Source organism: Amblyraja radiata, chromosome 35, assembly GCF_010909765.2.
Source record: "Amblyraja radiata isolate CabotCenter1 chromosome 35, sAmbRad1.1.pri, whole genome shotgun sequence".
NCBI lineage: Eukaryota > Metazoa > Chordata > Chondrichthyes > Rajiformes > Rajidae > Amblyraja > Amblyraja radiata.
The window spans coordinates 11206683-11230848 of record NC_045990.1 but is presented as its reverse complement, the minus strand read 5'-3'; the positions used below and the strand labels follow the sequence as shown (position 1 = coordinate 11230848).

General features: G+C 44.2%; 1 protein-coding gene across 1 annotated transcript in view; it reads right to left on the bottom strand.

Annotated features, from left to right (window-relative positions):
• LOC116991793 (serine/threonine-protein kinase N2-like) overlaps positions 1-24166 on the bottom strand; it is a 94231-nt gene that overhangs the window by 60543 nt on the left and 9522 nt on the right. The window contains exons 2-3 of the mRNA XM_033050718.1: positions 9540-9840; positions 4529-4683 (exon numbers count right to left, since the gene is read on the bottom strand). Coding sequence (XP_032906609.1) covers positions 4529-4683; positions 9540-9840 — 456 coding nt within the window. The remainder of the gene's footprint in view (positions 1-4528; positions 4684-9539; positions 9841-24166) is intronic.

Below are 24166 nucleotides of genomic sequence, written 5' to 3'. Positions count from 1 at the left end.
AGAAAATAATTAATTTTAAAGTCAAAAGACAGAGTGGAGTGATCCAAATAGGTTTTCTGTATATAGATACACAGAGTATGAAATGGCAGACAATGGCTCCAATGGTCAATGGTTAGTGGATCCTTTATTGTCTCGTGTACCAGGTACAGTGAAACAGTTTTTGCACACAGATCTGCAAGACTATCCCCGTACATAAACACGATCACCTCAGTTAGTGCAGTATGCATAGAGCAGCCCACCGAGTCCATTTGCAAGAGGTTTGACCAGGGTGTGTAAGAAAGAGCTGCAGATGCTGGTTTAAATTGAAGGTAGACATAAAATGCTGGAGTAACTCAGCAGGTGAGGCAGCAACTCTGGAGAGAAGAAATGGGCGATGTTTCGGGTCGAGATCCTTCTTCAGGTTTGACCAGGGGCTGGGAGCTATCAGGTTTCAAGGTCTACATGCAGACTGGGAAAAAGGGAAGAGTAATTAAGAAGGAAAGAGTCTGAAGAAGGGTGCTGACCCGAAACGTCTCCCATCCTTTTTCTCCAGAGATGCTGCCTGACCCACTGAAGTACTCCAATGCTGGAGGAACTCAGCGGGTGAGCAGCATTTATGGAGCGAAGGAATAGGTGACGTTTCGGGTCGAAACCCTTCTTCAGACTGATGTAGTCTGAAGAAGGGTCTCGACCCGTAACGCCACCTATTCCTTCGCTCCATAGATGCTGCCTCACCCGCTGAGTTTCTCCAGCATTTTTGTCTACCTTCGATTTTTCCAGCATCTGCAGTTCTTTCTTAAACACTGAGGTACTCCAGTACTTTGCTATCTATCTTCGAGAGTAATTAAGGGTTTAGTTGAGTCGTCAAGGAATAATTAACAATGAAATCATACATTGATCAGAGAAGACTAAAGATAAATTAACAAATAGGAAACACAAGAACACAAACAGAAACAGGAGTAGGCCATTTGAAACTGGTATATGCTCCATTGTTCATCTTTTACCTCAGCAGCACCCCTTCATCAAAAGTGATCTCCCTATGCAAGGATATTAAAAATGTTAAGGAGTATAGGAAGGAACTACAGATGCTGATTTAATCCAGAGATAGACACAAAAAACTGGAGTAACTCAGCGGGTCAAGCAGCATCTTTGGAGAAAAGGAATAGGTGAAGCTTCAGGTTGAAATCCTTCCTCAGGCTGAGAGTCAGGGGATATAGACGGTGATATAGAGAGATATAGAACAAATGATGGAATGAAATGCAAAACAGTACCACTGATCAAGGAAAGGTGGAGCCTACAATGGTCCATTGTTGGTTGTGGGGTGGGAGATAACGAGTTATACAGACAATGAAACTCAACAGGACGACAGCCTAGCTAGTACGGCGACGAGTTTGGGGGAAGGGTGGAGAGAGAAGGGAAGTTAGAAAGTTAGAGAAATCAACATTCATACCACTGGGTTGCTGAAATATGAGGTGCTGTTCCTCCAATTTGTGTGTGGCCCACACTAACAATGGAGGCGGCCCAAGACAGAAAGGTTAGTATGGGAATGGGAAGGGGAGTTAAAGTGTTTAGCAACCGGGAGATCACCCGTTAAAGAAGGTCAGCAAAGGTTTATTGAACGAATACCTGGAATAAATGGATTGCCTTATGAAGAAAGGGTGGTCAGGCTACATTTAGACTAGCAGTTCGGAACACTGAAGTAAAACTTATAAGATCCTGACAAGCCTTGACAGAATGGAGGGGATATTTCTTAATGTGGAAACATTATTTAAAAGTAAAGGGTTGTCTTAAAAGGGATGAGCCCTTCTGGCTAACATTGTGGAATTAAGAAATAAATTATAACAAAGACACAAAAATGGCAGTTTGTAGATTACCTCTTGTGCCATTTGCTGGTAAGTATAACAACTAGAGGATTGAACAGATACATGAGGTTGAAGCGAGGAGATTAGAAGAGAGTGTAGTCTTAATTAGGATTAAAATTCACATATGTGAAGGCCTATTAAACAGGCTTGAGAGGCACGGTGGAATTAACAACATAGGATTGACATCTTTATCATTAACAATGTCCTGACTAATAGCATGAGAACAGGTTCTAAGTATTCCTCTAAACAGAAAAGATAGGAAAGGGAAGAAAGCATTGATGAAGGTGAATATTACAGTACTGGAGAGCAGAGATCCTGGAATGAAGGAGAATAGAACCTCGCTGCTTATTATTTATATGCAAGAGAAGTGTGAATTCCCTCCCCAGATGCTGCCTGACCAACTGAGTTCTTCCAGCACTTTGTGTTTTGCTCAAGATTCCCACATCTGCAGTTTCTTACGTCTCCGGGTATTAAATGGATATGTTTGCATCGGTTTTCACCAGGGAAGAAGATACTTCCGTAATAGTGAAGGGAAAGACAGCCGAGGCACTAACTGCATTAAAAATTGATAGCATGCATATGTTAAGAAAGTTAGTTGAGCTTCGGAGTAAATCACCAGGACTGGATGGGACATCTCGGAATATGAGGAAATACAGAAGAACGAAGGATATTGAGAGGTTCAGCAGGGAAAAGTAGGAAGCGCATGAGCACATGTCAGGTATAGGAAATTGGTATCAAAAGAGTCACTTGAGGTTTATAGTGGATATAGGCGAGAAGAAAAAGTTTAGTTTATTATTGTCACATGTACCGAGGTACAGTGATATGGTTTGTGTTGCATGCTATTCAGTCAGCAAAAAGACTACATGATTACAATCAAGTCGTTCGCAGTGTACAGATACAGGATAAAGGGTATGACGTTTAGTGCAAGATAATGTCCAGTAAAGTCTGATTAAAGATAGTTTGAAGGTCTCCAATGGGGTAAATGGGAGGTCAGGGCCGCTGTTTAGTTGGTGAGAGGACGTTTCAGTTGCCTGTTAACAGCTGGGAAGAAACTATCCCTGAATCAGGAGGTGTGCGTTCTCACACTTCTGAACCTCTTGTCTGATGGGAGAGGAGAGAAGAGGGCGTGTCCGGGGTGAGATGAATCCTTGATTTTGCTGATGACCTTGCCAAGGCAGCGTGAAGTGTAGAAGTAATCAATGGAAGGGAACTTGATTTGCGTGAAAAGGGGCCATGGTATAACCTTGGCAAGTGTGATCAGAGAGAAACCAAGAACCTTTCATGTGTATATTAGAATCAAGAGGGTTGCTTAGGAAACAGTAGGTCCCTCGGGGAACAAAAAAATAATCGATGTGTGGAGCCAGGGGATAGAAGCCAGGTCCAAAATGAATACTTCTCATCGGTATTCATCAGGGTGAAGGATGTGGAGTTAAAAGGAAGAGTACATTGATATTCTGGACCTTGTCTGTATCAGGAGGAAGTGTTAGAATCTTGGTGCACACTAATCCAAAATGCTAAAGGAAGCAAGCGGCTCTGACGAAGATTTTTGCATCTTTGTTGCCCGCACGTGAAGTACCAGAAGACTGGAGGATGGCTAAGGTTGTCATCTTTAAAAAAAAAGACAAGGCTGGAATCCACTGGCTGGTGAGATTAGATCTTAAAGAAGATTACAAGGAACAGGATTTATGTCCATTTGAAAAAGCAGGGTTTGATTAGGTTTTGTGCAAGGAAGATCATGTCCCATTAATCCAATTATGCTTTTTGAGGAGATAGCTAAAAGATTGATGAAGGCAGACTTATGGCATAAGGAATCCAAGGCGTGTTGGCGAACTCGGCCCAAAACTACACCTCGCATTGGCATTGTCGATTCATCAAAATGCTGAAGTGGAAACCTTACCCTTGATTCCAAGGGATTGCCTCAGAAGTAGAATCAAATAGGCCAAGTGGTCACTTCTTTACTGCAAAACCTACAAATGTATGTACAAATAAAGAATGGCAGATACTGGTTTGGACCAAAGATAGACACAAAGTGCTGAAGTAACTCAGCTGGTCAGGCAGCTTCTCTGGAGATAAAGGATGGGTGACGTTTCGGGTCGGGATCCTTCAATGGGCCCCAACCCGAAACGCCACCCATACCTTTTCTCCAAAGATGCTGCCTGACCCGTTGAATTACTACATCACTTTGTGTCTATCTTTGGTCCAAATCAGTATCTGCCATTCTTTATTTTTACATACAAATCTATGATTTTTAATACCCTAATCTAATACCCTAATAAGATTTCAGTCAGAACTTGAACTAGTTTCTTTGGACACCAATAATTAGTTGGACTCTTTATTTCCAAGATCACTTCAGATCTATAATAGAATGGTTGCCCACATTTTAAGTACATATGCCTATTATGCTTATTGGTTCAATTCATATGTAAAAATAACTTTCTGCACAGTCTTAAGCTCAGGAGAACCTTGGCATATATATGGATTGCCGTGTCACGTTGCAGGGGATGGAGCACAGTTCCTGGAACAATATTCCCAATCATGGCAGTGGAAGAAAAATATGAAATGTCTAAATTTTACTCCTTGTTTCAAAAACCTGAGCCAACTTTTTCTGCATCAACAGGAATTAAAGAGCAGCTAATGCAAACATTGCTTTCTATATGGAAGCTCAATTACAAAAACTTCTTCCTTACCTTTATGGGTCCAGTGGTGTACATTTGGATCATATTCTCAGCTCCTTGTTTCACCTTCATCTCGATATTTAGCTGCTTTTCAAGTGCCACAATGCGGTTCCTGTTGGCCGTCGAACGAGCCTCTCGGCTCAAAGCACCAGGAGACCGAGGTCCATCTGCACAGAATAATCATTTGTATTTGTTAGTTTTAGTTTAGGTTATTGTCATGTGCTCTGAGGTACAGTGAAAAGCTTTTATTGCGTGCTAACCAGTCAGCAGAAAGACAATACATGATTACAATCGAACCATTTTCAGTGTATAGATACATGATAAGAGAATAATGTTTAGTGCAAGGTAAAGCCAACCGATCAAGGATAGTCCAAGGGTCAGCATTGCGGACGATAGCAGTTCAGCACTGCTCTCTGGCTGTTTCCAGTGCACAAAAACGAGACCAAGCCAGTGCATTAATTACTGATCTGGCGTCATGGCCGATGCCACAACTGCTACAATGAAAGCAGGTACATAAAACTCAGTGAGCTATCCACAACAATACTGCAATCCGGCTGTACTCCACAGTGCTGTTGGATAGGGAGTTCTGGGATTTACATTCAGCAACAATAAGGGACTGGCACTATATTTTCCACATCAGGAAAAGTTTCTGTGAGCGGTATGGGCCCATGCACCTGCTACCTGAACTGATGGCAGAGGGGATGGTAGTTAGAGGGGTTGCAATCAAGTGAATTGCTTTGTCTCAATGGTGTGAGAATTTTTTAATTTTTTTTTAAAGGAGTTGTTGGGTCTGTACTCATCCAGGCAAGAGCCCAGCCTGAAGAAGGGTCCGAATCAGTTTAATTCAGTTTCAGTTCAGTTGTCACTATCCTCGTTCTCCAGAGATGCTGCCTGACCCGCTGAGTTGCCCAGCTACTTGATGTCTTTTTCAGGCAAGAGTATTCCTTGTAGATGGTGGAGACGCTCTTGGATGCCAGGTGTGTCGCTCGCCACACCCAGCCTCAGATCTGCTCTTGTGGCCATGGTATTTCCGGGTCTGATCCAGTTTACTTTCTGATCAATGATGACACCCTCCCAGCACACTCCATCCGCCCCTCCAGAATGTTGATGATTGGGGATTTAGTAATGGTAATACCATGAACTGTGGTTGGACACTTCCTTTTGAAGACAGTCACTGTCTGGCACTTTGTAGCTTGAATGTTACTCACCAATTACCTCCCCCCTTGAATCTATCCAAGGACCTAAGCAATCTTTCCAGGTGCGGCAGAGGTTCACCTGCACCTCCTCCAACCTCATCTATTGCATCTGCTGCTCTAGGTGTCAGCTGCTCTACATCGGTGAGACCAAGCGTAGGCTTGCTATCGCTTCGCCCAACCTCAGTTCGCAATAACCAACCTGATCTCTCGGTGCCTCAGCACTTCAACTCCCCCTCCCATTCCGAATTCGACCTTTCTGTCCTGGGCCTCCTCCATGGCCAGAGTGAGTCCCACCGTAATTTGGAGGAGCAGCACCTCATATTTCACTTGGGTAGTTTACACCCCAGCATATGAACATTGACTTCTCCAATTTCAGGTAGTCCTTGCTTTCTCCCTCTTTCCCCTCCCCCTTCCCAGCTCTCCCACAGCCCACTGTCTCCGCCTCTTCCTTTCTTCTTCCCGCCCCCTCCATCCCCTCATCAGTCTGAAGAAGGGTCTCGACACGAAACGTCACCCATTCCTTCGCTCCATAGATGCTGCCTCACCCGCTGATTTTCTCCAGCATTTTTGTCTACCTCGATTGTTCCAGCATCTGCAGTTCCTTCTTAAACACCAATTATCACTGTGTCTCTGAGCATTGTCTAAGCTGTACTATGTTCAGGCCGCTTCATTTGCCGAGGACTGCAATGGAATTGGACACTATACAATCATTGTGAAATATCCTCACTTCTGACTTTTAGGATCCAAGCAAGGTCATTAATGAAGCAGAAGAAGATGTTGAGTCCTGGACACTGCACCAGGGATCTCCTGGGGTTGAGATGATAAGCTCCAAACAATTGCAAACATCTTCCGGAAGTGGCGGCACTGTTGAATGGCTGCGGCTCGCCTGCAATCCGTCTGTCTCTACTTTTTATTTTGTTTTTTTGTCTTGTTTCAGTTATATTTTTGGTTATTAGGTTGTGTTATGTGTGGGGGGGGGGGGGGGGCTGAAACATGGTTTTCTGTCTCTCCCTTCGGGGGAATGCGACTCTTCTGTTGTATCCCCCCTTCTCTGCCTCCGTCTGCACTGAGGCCTAATGGCTGAGCTGGCGGCCTCCAACCTGCGACCGACCTCGAGGCTCCAGAGGCAGAGCCACCCAGGACTCACCAGCCGGTCGAATTCGGAGCTGTGGCGGCGTTCGGGCGCTCCAGTGGCAGCGGCAAGACTCGGGGCAGAGACGGCGCTCCGGTGGCAGCGGCACGACTCGGGGCTGAGACAGCGCTCCGGTGAGGGTGGCCCGGCGCAGGGCTGAGACGGCGCTCCAGTGAGAGCGGCCCGGCTCGGGGCTGAGACGGCGCTCCGGTGAGGGCGGCCTGGTGCGGGGCTGAGACGGTGCTCCGGTGGCTGAGGCGGCGTTCCGGCGACGGAGACATGAATCCGGGGCTCGGCCGCGGGCCAGTGGACGACATCGTCGGGAGCTCGCAGGTCACAGGCTGGTGCCTGTTTTCCTGAGCTCCCGCGGCAACAGCTGCGTCTGCTGGACTGGAGGGCGGCAGCTTCGACCACCCCGGGCCGCGGAGCTTGAACCGGCCCGTTCGCGGAGTTCGGTTGAGCCGCGGGACTGACTACCATCGCCCGGTGGGGTAACAACATATCGCCTCAGCGCAGAGGGAGAATGAGGGAAGAGACAGTAACCTTAAGACTTTTGCCTCCATCACAGTGAGGAGGTGCCTGGTGAACTCACTATGGTGGATGTTAATTTGTGTTTATTGTGTGTTTTGTTGTTTATTATTATATGTATGGCTGCAGGCAATGACATTTCGTTCAGACCGAAAAGCCTGAATGACAAATAAAGGATCTAATCTAATCTAATCTAATCTAATCTAATCTTTCCTTTGTTCAAAGTATGATTCAAACCACTGGTGTGTTTTCCAATTGCAGGAATATTCAGGGTATTCAGGATATTGAATATGCAAGGAGGTGGTTAGAGTCTCACTTTTGTCTAGAGTCACCGACTGGCAATTTTGTCACACAAATGCGACATCACTTATCAGGCCTGGGGGGGTTTCAAGTGCGCTCTCGTAATTTTGTCTGGATTACAGGAGGTGCTAGACCACCAATTGCCGGAAAATTGAGCACCTGTACATTTTTTTCTAAGGAATGCAGTACTGAGGGACAACCCAGAAGTTGCTTTCTACACCGCAATTGACGGCACTAGGCCTGTACTCGCTGGAGTTTAGAAGAATGAGGGGGTACCTCATTGAAACTTACTGCGTAGTTAATAGTTAAAGGCTGGAATAGAGTGGATGCGGAGAGGATGTTTCCACTAGTGGGAGTCTCGGACCAGAGGTCATAGCCTCAGAATTAAAGGACGTTCCTTTAGGAAGGAGATAAAGAGGAATTTCTTTAGTCAGTGGGTGGTGAATCTGTGCAATTCTTAACCACAGAAGGCTGTGGATATTTTAAAGGCAGAAATAGATAGATTCTTAATTAGTACAGGTGTCACAGGTTATGGGGAGAAGGCAGGAGAATGGGGTTAGGAGGGAGAGATAGATCAGCCATGATTGAATGGCGGAGTACACTTGTCATATGTCAGGCTGTTATTCATTGATTACAGCTCGGCATTCAACACAATCATCCCCTCCAAACTGGTTACCAAACTCGCAGAACTGGGTCTCTGCGCATCCCTCTGCAACTGGATCCTCGACTTCCTCATCCACAGACCACAGTCTGTTCGTATTGGTGGAAATGTGTCAGCCTCGATAACAATCAGCACGGGAGCACCTCAAGGCTGCGTGCTCAGCCCCCTGCTGTACTCACTCTATACCCATGACTGCGTAGCAAACCACAGTGCAAATTCCATCATCAAGTTCGCTGACGACACCACTGTTGTGGGACGTATCACTGATGGGGATGAGTCAGAGTACAGAAGAGAGATCGAGCAACTGTCCATATGGTGCCAGCGCAATAACCTGGCCCTCAACACCAGCAAAACCAAGGAACTGATTGTGGACTTTGGAAGGAGTAGGAGGGGGACCCACAGCCCCATTTATATCAACAGGTCGATGGTTGAAAGGGTCAAGAACTTCAAATTCTTGGGCGTGCACATCTCTGAAGATGTTTCCTGGTCCGAGAACACTAACGCAATTATCAAAAAAACTCATCAGCGCCTCTACTTCCTGAGAAGATTACGGAGAGTCGGTTTGTCAAGGAAGACTCTCTCTAACTTCTACAGGTGCACAATAGAGAGCATGCTGACCGGTTGCATCGTGGCTTGGTTCGGAAATTTGAGCGCCCTGGAGAGGAAAAGACTACAAAAAGTAGTAAACACTGCCCAGTCCATCATCGGCTCTGACCTTCCTTCCATCGAGGGGATTTATCGCAGTCGCTGCCTCAAAAAGGCTGGCAGTATCATCAAAGACCCACACCATCCTGGCCACACACTCATCTCCCTGCTACCTTCAGGTAGAAGGTACAGGAGCCTGAAGACTGCAACAACCAGGTTCAGGAATAGCTACTTCCCCACATCCATCAGGCTATTAAACCTGGCTCAGACAAAACTGATTATTAATAACCACTTTCTGCTATTTGCACTTTATCAGTTTATTTATTCATGTGTGTATATATTTATATCATGGTATATGGACACATTTATCTGTTCTGTAGTAAATGCCTACTATTTTCTGTGTGCTTAAGCAAAGCAAGAATTTCATTGTCCTATACAGGGACACATGACAATAAACTCACTTGAACTTGAACTTGATGGGCCGAATGGCCTAATTCTGCTCCTATCACGTATGACCTTGCACATTATTTCTACACAAACACAAAACATTGCAGCCATTACCTTGCAGTTCGTCTGGATCTTTCACCACAATGTGTGCATTGAGATCCTGCAGTTGCTCGTGCAGCGTCTCCAGTTTTCGATTGGAGTTTTTCAGGACGTGCTCCACATTGGACAGGTTCTTTTTATCAGTTGTCACTTTTCGCAGGTTCTCCGCACCTTCTTTTATCTTCAACTCTCTCCTGATCTCCCGTTTAATCTGCTCTTTTGCCTCATCCAACTTCTGCTGGAAGGACGTGTCCGAGAAATCTGAGCTCTGGTCAAATCCAAGTTGTTCAAGTATTGGCATGTTTCCAGGATCACTCTGCAAGGAAACCAAAGGATTTAATTGTCTTTGTTATAGACTTCACTGCAGCGAAAGTACAGTAACTTACTTCAACAGTGTGTTAAAAATCCTGAGAGGATTTCATTGAGGAGGAGAAGAAAGCAGGGTCTGTGGGTATACTAAACGTCATTGTGCAGATTTTAAAAGGCCGTAAACTAGATTAAAACGTGGTGCAAACAAAAACACAAGGCATGTTATAATTATACACTACAACTGTGTCGACACAAGGAACTGCTGATGTTGGGATCTTGAGCAGAACGCAAAGTGCTGGGGCAACTCAGCGGGTCAGGCAGCATCCGTACAAGAAATGACAGATGATATTTTGGAACGTGATCCTTCTTCAGGCAGGAGTCGAATAGTGAAAGGCTTGGATAGAGTGAATGTGGGGGACATTCCACTAGTTTCCACTAGTGGGAGAGTCTAGGCCAAAGGTCACAGCCCCAGAATTAAAGGACGTTCCTTTAAGAAAGAGAGGAGGAGGAATTTCTTTAGTCAGAGGGTGGTGAATCTGTGGAATTCATAGCCACAGAAGGCTGTGGAGGACAAGGCAATGGATACTTTTAAGGCCGAGATAGATAGTTTCTTGATTAGTACGGGGGTCTGGTGTTATGGGGAGAAGGCAGGTGAATGGGGTTAGGAGGGAAAGATAGATCAGCCAATTGTTGAATGGCGGAGCAGACGTGATGGACCGAATGGCCTAATTCTGCTATCAATTATAATCTTATGACTCAAAACACCGCTCATCCTTGTTCTCACGAAGCTGCCTGACCCACTGAGTTCCGCCAGCATTTTGTGGTTTGCACCACAATTGTGAATAGTTCGGGTTACCAGTACTAAAAAGGCATCGAAACATGGGAAAGATAGGCTGCAAATAGATTTCCTAAAATAATACCAGAATCAGAAGATTATGCTTCAATCTGAGCAGGGTGGGAGGGACTTTTTCTCCATAGAATTACTCAACTGAGGAATAAACAGGTAGAAATCTTTGAACTTTTGAAAAGTTTTAAAAATTGTTTGTTCGTGCAATGTGGAAGTTATTTGAATGCCCATCTCTAAACATCCACAAGAAGATGAAGGATTTGACAATTTTTTCTTACATATTTCCTTATGACATAGGAGGTTGCCATTCAACCCATGGAGCCCAGCCTGCTCTCAGGGAAATTCCATCAACCCCCATTCCCCGGTTTACTTCCCTGTAACCCGTTCTCCCTCACCCTCTAATATCCTTTGTCTTTCCACGGGTACTGCCCAAACTGTGACTTCAGAGATACAGAGTGGAAACATGCTCCTTCGGCCCAACAAGTCCGTGCCGACCAGCAATCCCCCGTACACTAACACTATCCTACACACTAGGGACAATTTACAATTTTACCAAAGCCAATTAACCTACAAACCTGTATTACTTTGGAGTGTGGGAGGAAACCGGAGCACCGAAGAAAACCCACGCAGGTCACGGGGAGAACGTACAAACTCCGTACAGGCAACAACCCGCAGTCAGGATCGAACACGGATCTCTGGCGCTGCATTCACTGTGCCAACTATTCCCAACAATTTCTGTTTTAGTTCACATTTCCAGTATTTGTAGTTTTTTTTACTTTTCATCTAAATGCTGGATCTCTGGGAAGTGAAGTCGAGCAAGTCACAGTGGAAGAGTATTTATTGTTAATAGTAGCTGAGCGAGTAATAATTTAATTGACCTTAAATTTGATAGAATATTTAGAATATTTGAACACTACACTTTACCAAAGCATGTACAAAAGCATCAAAGGATTATTAAATACATGCAAAAAAAAAAATGAAGACGTTCCTCTTTTTATGAGTTAATAGCATTGCGAAATGACAAACTATAGAACACATTTTGGCAAAGGATGACAAAGACACACGCAATGTCACATTTCAGAAGCAAACACAAACTGCCAGTTGCAATTAAAACCATGATTATATCCCTCAATCTTGAGAGATAGATGGTAAACGTTACTGAAAAAAACACAAAAAAAACACTTGTTGATGCTGGAAATCTAAAATAAAAATAGAAAATGCTGGAAACATACAGAACACACATTTGAGAAGTGCAATAGGGTTGGCATGTCACGTTCAAGACCCTTTGTCAGAAGTGGGATGGAGACAAAAGAAGCTTGTTAAACTGCAGGGAGTGTGGAGAAGGATTACGCCTCTAATAGGGCATACCCAGGGTGGCTGTGAGGATAAGCTGTAAACAAGGTTATCTGGTTTGATGGCTGAAGTGGAACAGCGAGAATGACATAAAGGCAAAGACAGACAAAGAATATAGGCAGAAGAATGCAGGAGTTGTGAAGTGCAGAGTGGGAAGACATGCCTCGGGTCAGGCTGGGAACGTTTTTTTCTCCCAGAGGAAGAAAACAAATAGGCTCAGCCCATATCACAGATGATAAATCGTAACCTCAAGTTACAGAATTCAACACCAAGTCCAGAAGGCTACGACACGCTCAAAGGGAAGATGCGCTGGGCCTTGTTGTAACAAGGGAGTTTCTTCCCAGCTGTTATCAGGCAACTGAACCATTCTCTCACCAACTGGAGAGCGTCCTGACCTCCCATCTACCTCATTAGAGATTTTCAAACTATTATCTTTACTCAGAATTTACCTTGCACTAAAGGTTAATTCCTTTATCCTGTACCTGTACACTGCGAACGGCTTGATTGGAATTCATGTATAGTCTTTTTACTGACTGGTTAGCACGCAACTGTAAGCTTTTCACTGTACCTCGGTACATTTGACAATAATAAACAAGACTAGACTAAACTAAACTAGTACAGGGGGCTACAGATTAGCTTGGGAGTTCTACTGAAAAACAACTTCAACCATCAAACAACTGATAGGCATCAACATTTGTCATTTAGTTTAGGTAAAACCCCAAGTTTTAAGAATAAGGAGTAAGCCATTTAGAACGGAGACGAGGAAACACTTTTTCTCACAGAGAGTGGTGAGTCTGTGGAATTTTCTGCCTCAGAGGGCGGTGGAGGCAGGTTCTCTGGATGCTTTCAAGAGAGAGCTAGATAGGGCTCTTAAAAATAGCGGAGTCGGGGGATATGGGGAGAAGGCAGGAACGGGGTACTGATTGGGGATGATCAGCCATGATCACATTGAATGGCGGTGCTGGCTCGAAGGGCCAAATGGCCTACTCCTGCACCTATTGTCTATTGTTTTCATCTCAAAAGTACAAAATTATGTTATCAGGCAACAGAGCCATTCTATCAACAACTTGAGAGTGGTCCTGAACTACTATCTACCTCATTGGAGACCCTAGAAATATCTTTAGGTAGACTTTACCTTGCACTAAACGTTATTGCCTTTATCATGTATCCCTACACAGTGGATGGGTCGATTGTAATCATGTATAGTCTTTCCGCTGACTGGATAGCATGCAACAAAAGCTTTCCACTGTACCTCGGTACACGTGACAGTAAACTAAACTAAAAGACATGTAATTTTACAGATGCAAATATGAAGAACTCTCATTCTTACAGTTGTGTGGACACCAGATATAGATTTTGCACTCTTGCTGGATAAAATCCACGCTTTCACACAAAAACTGATCATGTATTTCAAACGTGTAAATATAGTTGGGAGTAAAATGAATAAAGTAATTTGAAAATATGTTCAGAATGGCGACACTGCGATCTCCAGTCATCCGTTCCATTTGCAAATCCAGATTGTTCGCATCAAGGAGAACACATTCAGCTGTTGAAAACAGTCGGTCAGAAAATCCAAGCTCTCAATGGCAAGAGAGTAAAAACTGAACAGGTGCATACCAATCTTTCACACTGTGACTGCCAAGTTCTGGACTAAATACTCCCTTCTGTTACAATATCATACAAGATATTCATGGTACTGATGACTAAGGCTCTTTCTGGAGGAAGAGGGGCAAGAAGATGATTCTGCGACAGAGTACAGAAATGTGAAAGATGCAGCCATGGAAAATGTGACACCATCCTCAAGGTCAATGGAGAAGAGGGGTGAGTAGAGGAAAAAGACACAAAGTGCTGGAGTAACTCACCAGGTCAGGCACATCACTGAAGAAGGGTCCCAACCTGAAACATCACCTATCCTCGTTGCCTAGAGATTCTGCCTGATCCGCTGAGTCACTCTAGCACCTTGTGACTTTTTTTGTAAACCAGCATCTGCATTTCCTTGTTTCAACCATGATTAGAGGAAGGGAAAGGACAGGGGAGGTCAAGAGCAGTTTTTGGAGGCAACAGAGACCAATGACAGAGTTGAAGGGAGGGACGAGTCACTACCTGAAGAGAAAGCTACAAGCTTGAAGATTGTCAAAGGATACAGCAGAATATAGAGCAGATGGAAAAATGGATAGAGAAATGGAGTTTAACCCAGACATGTGTGAGGGGGTGTATTTAGGAAGTCAATTGCAAAAGAGGAAAGTACACAGATACATTGCGTCATTGGTCGGAGCAATGAATTTACTACAAGGTGTCTGTCTCCTGGCAAACTCTTAGTGTTGCTCAAACATTGCACTCTTGTTCTCCTCCTACTCCCCATACCTGGGGCATTTGAGAAATCATATCTATCGTCATAACTGCAATCTACATCTTGCCCAAGGAGATATTTAGCTAGCATCTTAAGAAGTAAGGGGGGCACGGTGGTGTAGCGGTAGAGTTGCTGCCGAACAGCATCAGAGACCTAGGTTCGATCCTGACCACAGGTGCTATCTGTACGGAGTTTGTAGATTCTCCCTTGTGCTTTCTCCAGGTGCTCTGGTTTCCTCTCACACTCAAAAAAACGTACAGGTTTGTCGGTTAATTGGCTTTGGTAAAATTGTCAGTGTGTCCCTAGTGTGGGTAGGATACTGTTAATGTGCAGGGATTGCTGGTCGGCATGGACATAGTGGGCCGAAGGCCTGTTTCATGGATGTGGTTGAGGCAGGTTGATTATCCCAGAACCACAACGTCACACAGTCCAAGGGCTGGCCATAGTCAGCTCATTCACCAATGATCTTCCTTCCATCCTAATGCAAGAGGCGAGGTTGTTCAGGATTGACTGCACTATGTTGCATTCCATTTACCCATGTCCTCAAGAAATCAAACAGCCTGTGCCTGCACGCTGCAAGATTTATAGGATGACACAAGGAACTGTTGATGTTGGTATCTTGAGGAAATAGAGAGTGTTAGAGGAACTCAGCAGGTCAGGCAACATCTCTGGAGGAAATGGACTGAGATGACTTTTCAGGGCAGGGCCCTTTTTTTGATTAAAGATGCTCCAATCTGTGTTCTAACAGTGAGCTCAAGCAGAATACAACCATGCTATTTAGTTCAGGGACCCTCTTTGCTAAATTCAGACATTTTACCCAATCCTTAGGCTAGCTACGTTTTGGCACTGAGCCATTTCCTTTGATGCAAAACTACCATTTGAGAGAAGCAGCTGGACAACTTTTCCTGTTTTTGCTGAAGGGATAAACTATGCAGCGATTTTTTAATTCTTTAAATAGTCACTGCTAGTTTACCGTCAAAACCTTTAATGCAGCTTCCAAATCTAACGCAGCCAACACACCACTCATGCTTTCAGAGTTTCATAAGTTCATAAGTGATAGGAGCAGAATTAGGCCATTCGGCCCATCAAGTCTACTCCACCATTCAATCACGGCTGATCTATTTTTCCCTCGTAACCCCATTTTCTACAGCCTTCTCCCAATAACCCCTGACACCTACATCAATAATCTATCTATCTCTGCCCTAAAAATATCCATTGATGGCCTCCACAGCCTTTTATGGCAATGAATTCCACTTATTAAAGAAATTTCTCCTTCCTAAAGGTTTCTAAACGTAACGGGTTATTTTACTCTGCAGAGACGGAAAAAGTAACCGATGGTGCTAAAACCGACAGATGTGATGCACTAGAACTATATGACAATGCTTCCAATAGGTGAGCCATCTTCTCCAAGTAGCTTATATTCCTCGTTACTCAGGGAGGTAAAAATGGAAAATAGAGATAAAAGCAAGGTACCACAATAATACAATAGGCCAATTAGTTCATGAACAGGGAGTCAGTACTTTCCAACTAAACTATTTAGTTTAGCTTGGTGATTTGGGAACAAACAGTAAAAAAATAAGTGCAGGAGGAACACAAAGGATCAGGGGTGGAATGAAAGCTTGGAATAAGGGATGGAGATGGGTCTAAACCTGGAAAATGTTGATATAGGTGAGGGGAGGTGACTGGCAGATGACTGGTGTAAGTGACAAAGATGAGAGGTGAAAAAGAGACAAAAGGATGTCTGATAATGAAAGAAGAGGAGTGAAATGTAAAGCCAATGGGAAAATAATGTGTCGGGAGAGGGGGAGACGAGTAAAAAGGGGATAACATGGAAATGGGGGACTCTGGAATGGGAGGGGTTGGAGATGCAGAAGAAAAAAGATAAGCAGGATAACTGGGATGGGCAGCATCTCAGGTTTCCCTGCCTGTGGTCATCTGTTGCCAGCCCTGATTTGTCCTGGTCTTTTTTTGCTTCCAGTTCCCCTGCCCATCCTACAATCAGTCTGAAGAAGGGGCCCGACCAAAAACCTTACCTATTCATTTTTTTAATGGAGATGCTGCCTGAACCGTTGAGTTACTCCCTTTTTGATTATATCATTGGTATAAACAACCATCTTCAGTTCCTTTTTATATTACCTAAAGTTCTTTGAGGGACTGGTTATGAAGCAAATCAACTCCCACCTTAGCGATGACCTGGACCTACTTCAAACCGCCTACTTCCACGGCAGCACGACGGCGTAACGGTGGAGTTACTGCCTTACAGCACCAGAGACCTGGGTTTGATCCTGACTATGGATGCTGTCAGTATGGAGTTTGTACATTCTCCCCTTGAATCCGTGATATGCATTAGTTTTCTCCGAGATCTTTGGTTTCCTCCCACGCTCCATAGACATACAGGTTTGTGGGTTAATGGCTTGGTATAAATGTAAATTATTCCTAGTGTAGGATAGTGTTAGCGTGGGGGATCGCTGGTCGGTGCAAATACAGCGGGCCGAAGGACCTGTTTCCACACTGTGTGTCTAAAATTAAGCTAATTAACAGTGGGTATGATCTCCCTTGCACTGCCCTCTGCGCTCAACCTCTTGAGTAACAAGAACATGTGTGTCAGGCTGTTAACTACACCTTGGCATTTAACCCTTTTTAAACACCGTCAAACTCAGGCAATTAAGTCTAATTTCTCTATGCAGTTGAATCCCCGACTTCTATCGGCAGACCTCAATTAGTACAGATTGGCAACAACACCCCCTCCCTGCCCTTCACTGACCATCAGCACAGAAGCACATCTGGACTGTGTACTCTGTTCCCTGCTCTTCTCTCTATATCAAAGAATGTGTAGCGGACACAGCCGCAACATCATCTTTACATTTGCCGATGGTACCAACATCGTGGAGCTAATAATGGGTAATAAACAGCATGAGTGCGGGAGGGAATTCGACAATGTGGTTGAGTGGTATCAGCAGAGCCACCTTACTCTCAATGTTAGCAAGACCATGGAGTCGATTGTTTACTTCCGGAAGAAAAAGCCAAGGGACCATGACTATCTTCATTGACAGGACAGTAGCGAAGACAGTTTCTCAACTGAGAGATCTCCGCAAAGTTTGAACTTCCAGATGATTATTATTTGAGGCTAAAATGTATTGGCTTAACTTGAGAAATGTCAGGTTTATAGAACTAAATGCGATTATTTTTACGATTACTTTCTGCGTCGAAATGCAGCCTAAAAGTCCCATAAAGGTGCAACATAACTTCCTGATTCTTATACTCAATGCCCCGTCTGATGAAGGCAACCATGCTATATGCCTTCTTTGGCACACTCTATTAGATTTCCTAATTAAATGCAGTGCCTGCTTTATAGCCTCCTTCTTAGCTGTAAGATCCTATAGCCACAGCCTGATATGACTGGCATACTGTTCTGAGCCAAAAAAATAAATAATTGAAGAAAATGAATCCAGAGAGTTGTGATCATGCAAGTCACTAATTTTTATGACCAGGTGCGTTTCGGTTCCGCACAGAACATGATTATTTTTAGTTCTACAAATCAGTTGAGGCCATACATTTTAGCTTCAAATAATAATAATCTGGAAGTTTAAACTGCATGGAGAATTCACAATTGAAAAGCAAATCTTATATGTACATAAACTCCCACAGTCTGGGTAACCCTGCAGTATGAAGATTGAGTCGGAAAGTCTAAAGAAGGGTCTCGACTAGAAACTTTACCCATTCCTTCTCTCCAGAGATGCTGCCTGTCCCACTGAGTTACTCCAGCTTTTTGTGTTTACCTTCAGTATGAATATTGATTCCTCTAACTTCAAGTAACCCTTGCTTTCCCTCTCTCTCTGTCCCTCCCCCACCCAGTTCTCCAACTAGTTTTACTGCCTTTCTGATTAATTTTACTGCATGTATGCCTCATTTTCAACTTTCCCTCAGCTAACAATGAACCATTCTACATTTCATGGTTTGATCAGTCTTTTTCACACCTTACCCTACCATATCTCCAGTCTCCCTCTCCCCTGACTCTCAGTCCGAAGGGTCTCGACCCAAAACATCACCCATTCCTTCTCTCCAGAGATGCTGCCTGTCCCAGATTTACTCCAGCATTTTGTGTCTAGTTCATTGTCTTGTTTGGTTCATTAGTTGTTCTTGACCCATTTAGTGTTCTCTCCCTTTGAATAGACCCTTTCCTGTTATGTGACATAAACAACAGAGCTCTTTGGTGTGAAATTTAGCATTCATTAGCCAGGGGTATCATTCTGACCTTGAACAAGACTGTACATTAGTTTAAACGCATTGTTTGCACTTAACTTACTTAAGTGGACTCATGATACAGAGTCCAAACATATAATACATTTTAAGATAATGAAAACTAGCAAAATAGGTGTTGTCGCTGTGGAGGTTATTGCACTGCTAATGTCAGAGGTCTAAAGCAGATAAGAAGAAAATTTCAAAATTTAACTATTGATTTTTTTAAAAAAGATTGGTGAAAATGCAGCCCAAATGGATACATTCCAAGAATCCAAATCTCCAAAGTACAATCCATGGCGATTCTGAAGAAGGGTCTCGACCCAAAACGTCGCCTATTCCTTCTCTCCATAGATGCTGCCTCACCCGCTGAGTTCCTCCAGCATTTTTGTCTAAGTTTGATTTTTGCAGCAGCTGCAGTTCTTTTTAAACATCCAGGGTGACTCGGTGTTGCAGTGGTAGATTTTGCTGCTTTACAGCGCCGGTGACCCGGGTTCGATCCTGACCATGGGTATTGTCTATACGGAGTTTATATGTTCTCCCTGTGACCGAGCGGGGTTTGTCCTGGTACTCCGGTTTCTTCCTACATTCCAAAGATGTACAGGTTTGTAGGTTAATTGGCTTCTGTAAATTGTCCCTGGTGTGTAGGATAGAATTAGTATGCGGGTGATTGCTGGTCGGCATGGACTTAGTGGGCCAAAAGGCCTGTTTCCCCATTGTATCTCTAAACTAAACAATAATGCACGGGCAGGCTGCACACCTGGTGAACATCTTCTTCAAAGGTAGCCTCTCATACAGGACAACAGCATTACAGCTGAAAGACCCTATTGTTCAGCTGCTAATGCCTTGATATTTGACGAGCAAGCCAGCCAGTAAATTCATAAAAGGGAACAGGTGTCAGAGAATCATTCAGCACAAAAACAGGCCCTTCAGTCCACCATGTCCACAGGTACCCTGTTTTCCACTACACTATTCCAATTCCCCCGAATTAGATCCATACCTGCTATGCCTTGCTTATTCAAATCTCTGCCTTAATACCTCTTAAATGTCATGACTGCATCAAATTCCACCACCTCCTCTGGCAGCGTGTTCCACATAAAATAAGCACCCTTCAGTTCCCCTTTAAAATTCATACCTTCCACCTTATAGAGAGAGTTAGATATAGCTCTTAGGGCTAACAGAATCAAGGGATATGGGGAGAAAGCAGGAATGGGGTACAGATTTTGGATGATCAGCCATGATCATATTGACTGGTGGTGCTGGCTCAAAGGGCCCAATGGCCTACTCCTGCATCTATTTTCTATGTTTCTAACCCATGGCCTCTTGTTTCTGATAACACCACCATGGGAAAACGATTCTGACTATCTACTCTATCTACGCCTCTCATAATCTCATATACCTCTATCAGGTCACCCGTCAGCCTCTTTGCTCCGGGGACACCAAGCAAAGTCTATCATATCTCTCTGCATAACTGAAGTCTTCCGATCCATGCCACATTCCAGTGAATCTCGTCCGCACTCTCTCCGGTGCAATCTATTCCAATAGCGTTGTAGGAAGGAACTGCAGATGCTGGTATAAACTGAAGATAGACACAAAATGCTGGAGTAACTCAGCGGGACAGGCAGCATCTCTGGAGAGAAGGATTGAGTGACGTTTCGGGTCAAGACCCTTCTTCAGACTGAGGAAGAAGGATCTCAGCCCGAAACATCACCCATTCCTTCTCTTCCTAGTGTGCTCGGACCTATTGTTTGTAAAAGTGCATCATATTCTCCAGATTTTAATATGCTAGGCCCTGATTTATGAAGGTAAGGATGTCATCTGACTTCTTCACCTTCCTATCTACCAGTGTTGCCACTTCCAATGAACAATGGGTATGAACCACAGGCAGGACCCGAGGTCAGGATTGAACCCGGGTTTCTGTCGCTGTGGGACAGCGGCGCCACTAGCTGCGCTACTGTGTCATGGTGTATTCATCTGAGGAGCTCGAAGGAAAGTCCACCTTGCTGCATGGAGATATTTGTCACATTTGTCATCTTTATTCAGAAAGCTACCACAGTTGCCCAAATTTCATTGCAGATCTTATAGATATTTATCTTTTGTAATCAGACCAGTCCCTTGAGGGATATAGGTGTAAGAGAGTACTTAAGGAAATTATGAAGGCAGAGAACCATTGAGCTATACAGCACAGAAACAGGCCCTTCAGCCCAACTCATCCATGCCAACTAAGTTGCCTAGTCCCACATGCCTAGCCCATACATCCTCCACCCTTTTCCTACAACAGCATGTCCAAGTATATTTTAATCATTGTAACCCATGTCTACCACTGGGTAAAAAGATGTCATGAAATATCCTAAGCAGATAAGATTAAGAAAAATACTTTGTCAATATATAAGTGTAAATGGATAGCAAGTGCAAGGATGGGTTCTCTTAACAACCAAAGGGATAACCTGTGGGTGGAGCTGAAGGGTGTGGGCAGTGCAGGGAATGAGGGTGTGGCCCTAAATAAATACCTCACCTGCTCTCACCAAGGAGACAGATGTGGAAGACAATATGATCAGGGAGGGTAACATTGATTGTCCGACAAGATATTCAGAAGGTGGAGATATTAGATGTCATGTAACACAAGGGAGTGGATTAATTCCTAGGGCCAGATTGGATCTAACCCAGAATGCTAAGGAAATCAAATATGGCTGGGGCCTTGTTAAACAAATTAGTACCTTGTTAGCCACAATCAATGTACCAGAAGACCGTAGTTCCTTTATTTAAGAAGGGCAGCAGGGATTGGCAGGTAACTACATCCAAGTGAGCATTGGGATGCAAGCAGAAGCCTCCACGTGGCGCATCCCGGGCAATGCTGATGACAGGAACTGTACCACAGTGACTGACTGAAGTAGCCAATTCTGCAACCGTCACTGACCGACCGGAAAGACGTGATATAGAAGATGGCCGGACACGAGGAAGAAGAAGTGAGCATTATGTCAGAAGTATGGAAATTATTGTAAAAATTTTTAAGGGACAGGACTTATGATTATTTGGAAAGGCAAGAACAGATTATGGATGGATTTATGAGGGGGAGATTTTTTTTGTTTTATTTTTAGATACTGCGCGGAAACAGGCCCTTCGGCCCACCAAGTCTGCACTGACCAGCGATCCCTGCACACATTAACACTACCCTACACATACATTATTGACAATTGTAAGTTAATACCAAGCCAATTGACCTACAAACCTGTACCCCTTTGGAGCATCGGAGGATTCGGAACATTTTGGAGAAAGCCCATGCAGGTCTTGAGGAGAACGTACAAACAAGCACCCGTAAACAGGATCGAACCCAGGACTCTGGCACTGCAAGGCAGTAACTCTATCTCTGCGCCACTGTGCTGCCCTTGACGTGAGTCAAGGTTGGTTGAATTTATTGCAGAAGTAGCAGAGGAAATTAATGAAGGGCGGCATATGCTGATGACACCCAGATCTATCTCAGCACCAAGTCCCGCCACCACCCCCCTCTCTCCCATATCAACTCCTGCCTGTCAGCCATCGCATCTTGGATGCAACTCAACTTCCTTAAATTAAACAGTAACAAAACAGAATTTCTCCTCATTGGCTCCAAATCAACACTTACCAAAATTAACAACCCCACTCTCACTATTGATGGCACCACTGTCTCCCCATCTCCTCAGGCCCGCAACCTTGGCGTGATCTTTGACTCAACCCTCTCCCTTGAGCCTCACATCCGCCATGTTGTCAAAACATCATTTTTTCACCTCCGCAACATTGCCAAAATCAGACCCTCTCTCACACCCCCCGCTGCTGAAAGACTCATCCATGCCTTCATCTCCTCCCGACTGGACTAGACTACTATAACTCTCTTCTCTTTGGCATTAATTCCAGCAACATCAACCGACTCCAACTGGTCCAGAATGCAGCCGCCTGACTCATTACCCACACTAAATCCTGGCACCACATCACCCCAGTCCTCAAAGAACTTCACTGGTTTCCCATTTCCCACCGGATCATCTACAAAATCCTGGAACTCCCTCCCACAATTGATCCGAACTTCTGAGTCCCTCACCATCTTCCAGCCCCACCTCAAGACCCATCTCTTCACCTCTGCATACCCTTAGTCCCATGTCCCCCTCCCCTTTGCATCTCTGTCTTACTGCTCTATTTTGTTTTGTTCTTGACTCACCATGTAAAGCAACTTTGAGTCCTTGAAAAGCGCTATACAAATAAAATGTATTATTATTATTATTATTATTATAGTGATTTTTAGGCAACCATTAATATAATCCAAATAAAACTGTTAAATTATTTGTAGATTTCCTGCAAATAATGAAAAGGGTTTGAGTACAACAAATCTGACCAATTTGATTGAATTGTTCAAAAAGATTTCAACACATTTTGGTGTGGTCTATACGGCCTCTGTCAGTCGTCAGTGAGCCTCTGACAAGGTTCAATATGGAAAACGGATCGTAAAGGTTAAGACCGTGGGATCCAGGGTAAATTGGATCCAAAATTGGCTTGGTGATAGAAGGGAGGTATGGGAGGAGGAGGGTAATTTTATAAGCATACTAAAGGTCACCCCTGCCTCCAAAGCTCCAGGGAAAACAGCCCCCATCTACCCAGTCTCTCCAAGCCGTCCAGTCTACTCACAACCATGCAAATTTTTTCTGCGCCCCTCCCAGCTTAATAACAATTTCCTCATCGCTAATTAACCAGAATTGCACACAGTACTTCACATGCTGTTTCACCGATGTCCTGTACAGTCATAACATTGTGTCCCATGTATTGTGTAACAAGGAACTGCAGATGCTGGTTTAAACCGAAGATAGACACAAAATGCTGGAGCAACTCAGCGGGACAGGCAGCATCTCTGGAGAGAAGGAAAGGGTGACGCTTCGGGTCGAGACCCTTCATCAGACTCCAACTATTTGTGTCCCAAGTATTATGCTCAGTGCCCTGACCAATGAAAATGTGCCAAATGCCTTCTTCGGTCCCACGATACACCCCCCATCTGAATATCACCATCTTCATGGAATTATGCACTTGTGATACAAAATAGAAACAGGCCCTTCAGCCCACCGAGTCTGCGCCGACCATCGATCACCCACTACACTTACACATTGAGAACAATTTACAATCTTTACCAAAACCAATTAACCTACAAACCTGTATGTCTTAGGAGAGATTTAGGGAGGGATATTAAGGAGCTGAAAACCTGTTATTCACTCTAAATCAGACATAAATCAGCCTGAAGGGTCTAGACCCAAAACGTCACCCATTCCTTCTGTCCAGAGATGCTGCCTGTCCGGCTGAGTTACTCCAGCATTTTGTGTCTACCTTATATTTATATAGCTCAATTTAAGCATTCCTGATGCAGAGTAAGAAAAAATATTTAAAGCCTACGAGAAGCAATTGTGCTCGATCTCAGAGAATCAAACATTATCTTTAATTCATAGAAAGGAACTGCAATGGTGGTTTACATCAAAGATAGACACAAAATGCTGGAGTAACTCAGCGGGACAGGTAGCATCGCTGGAGAGA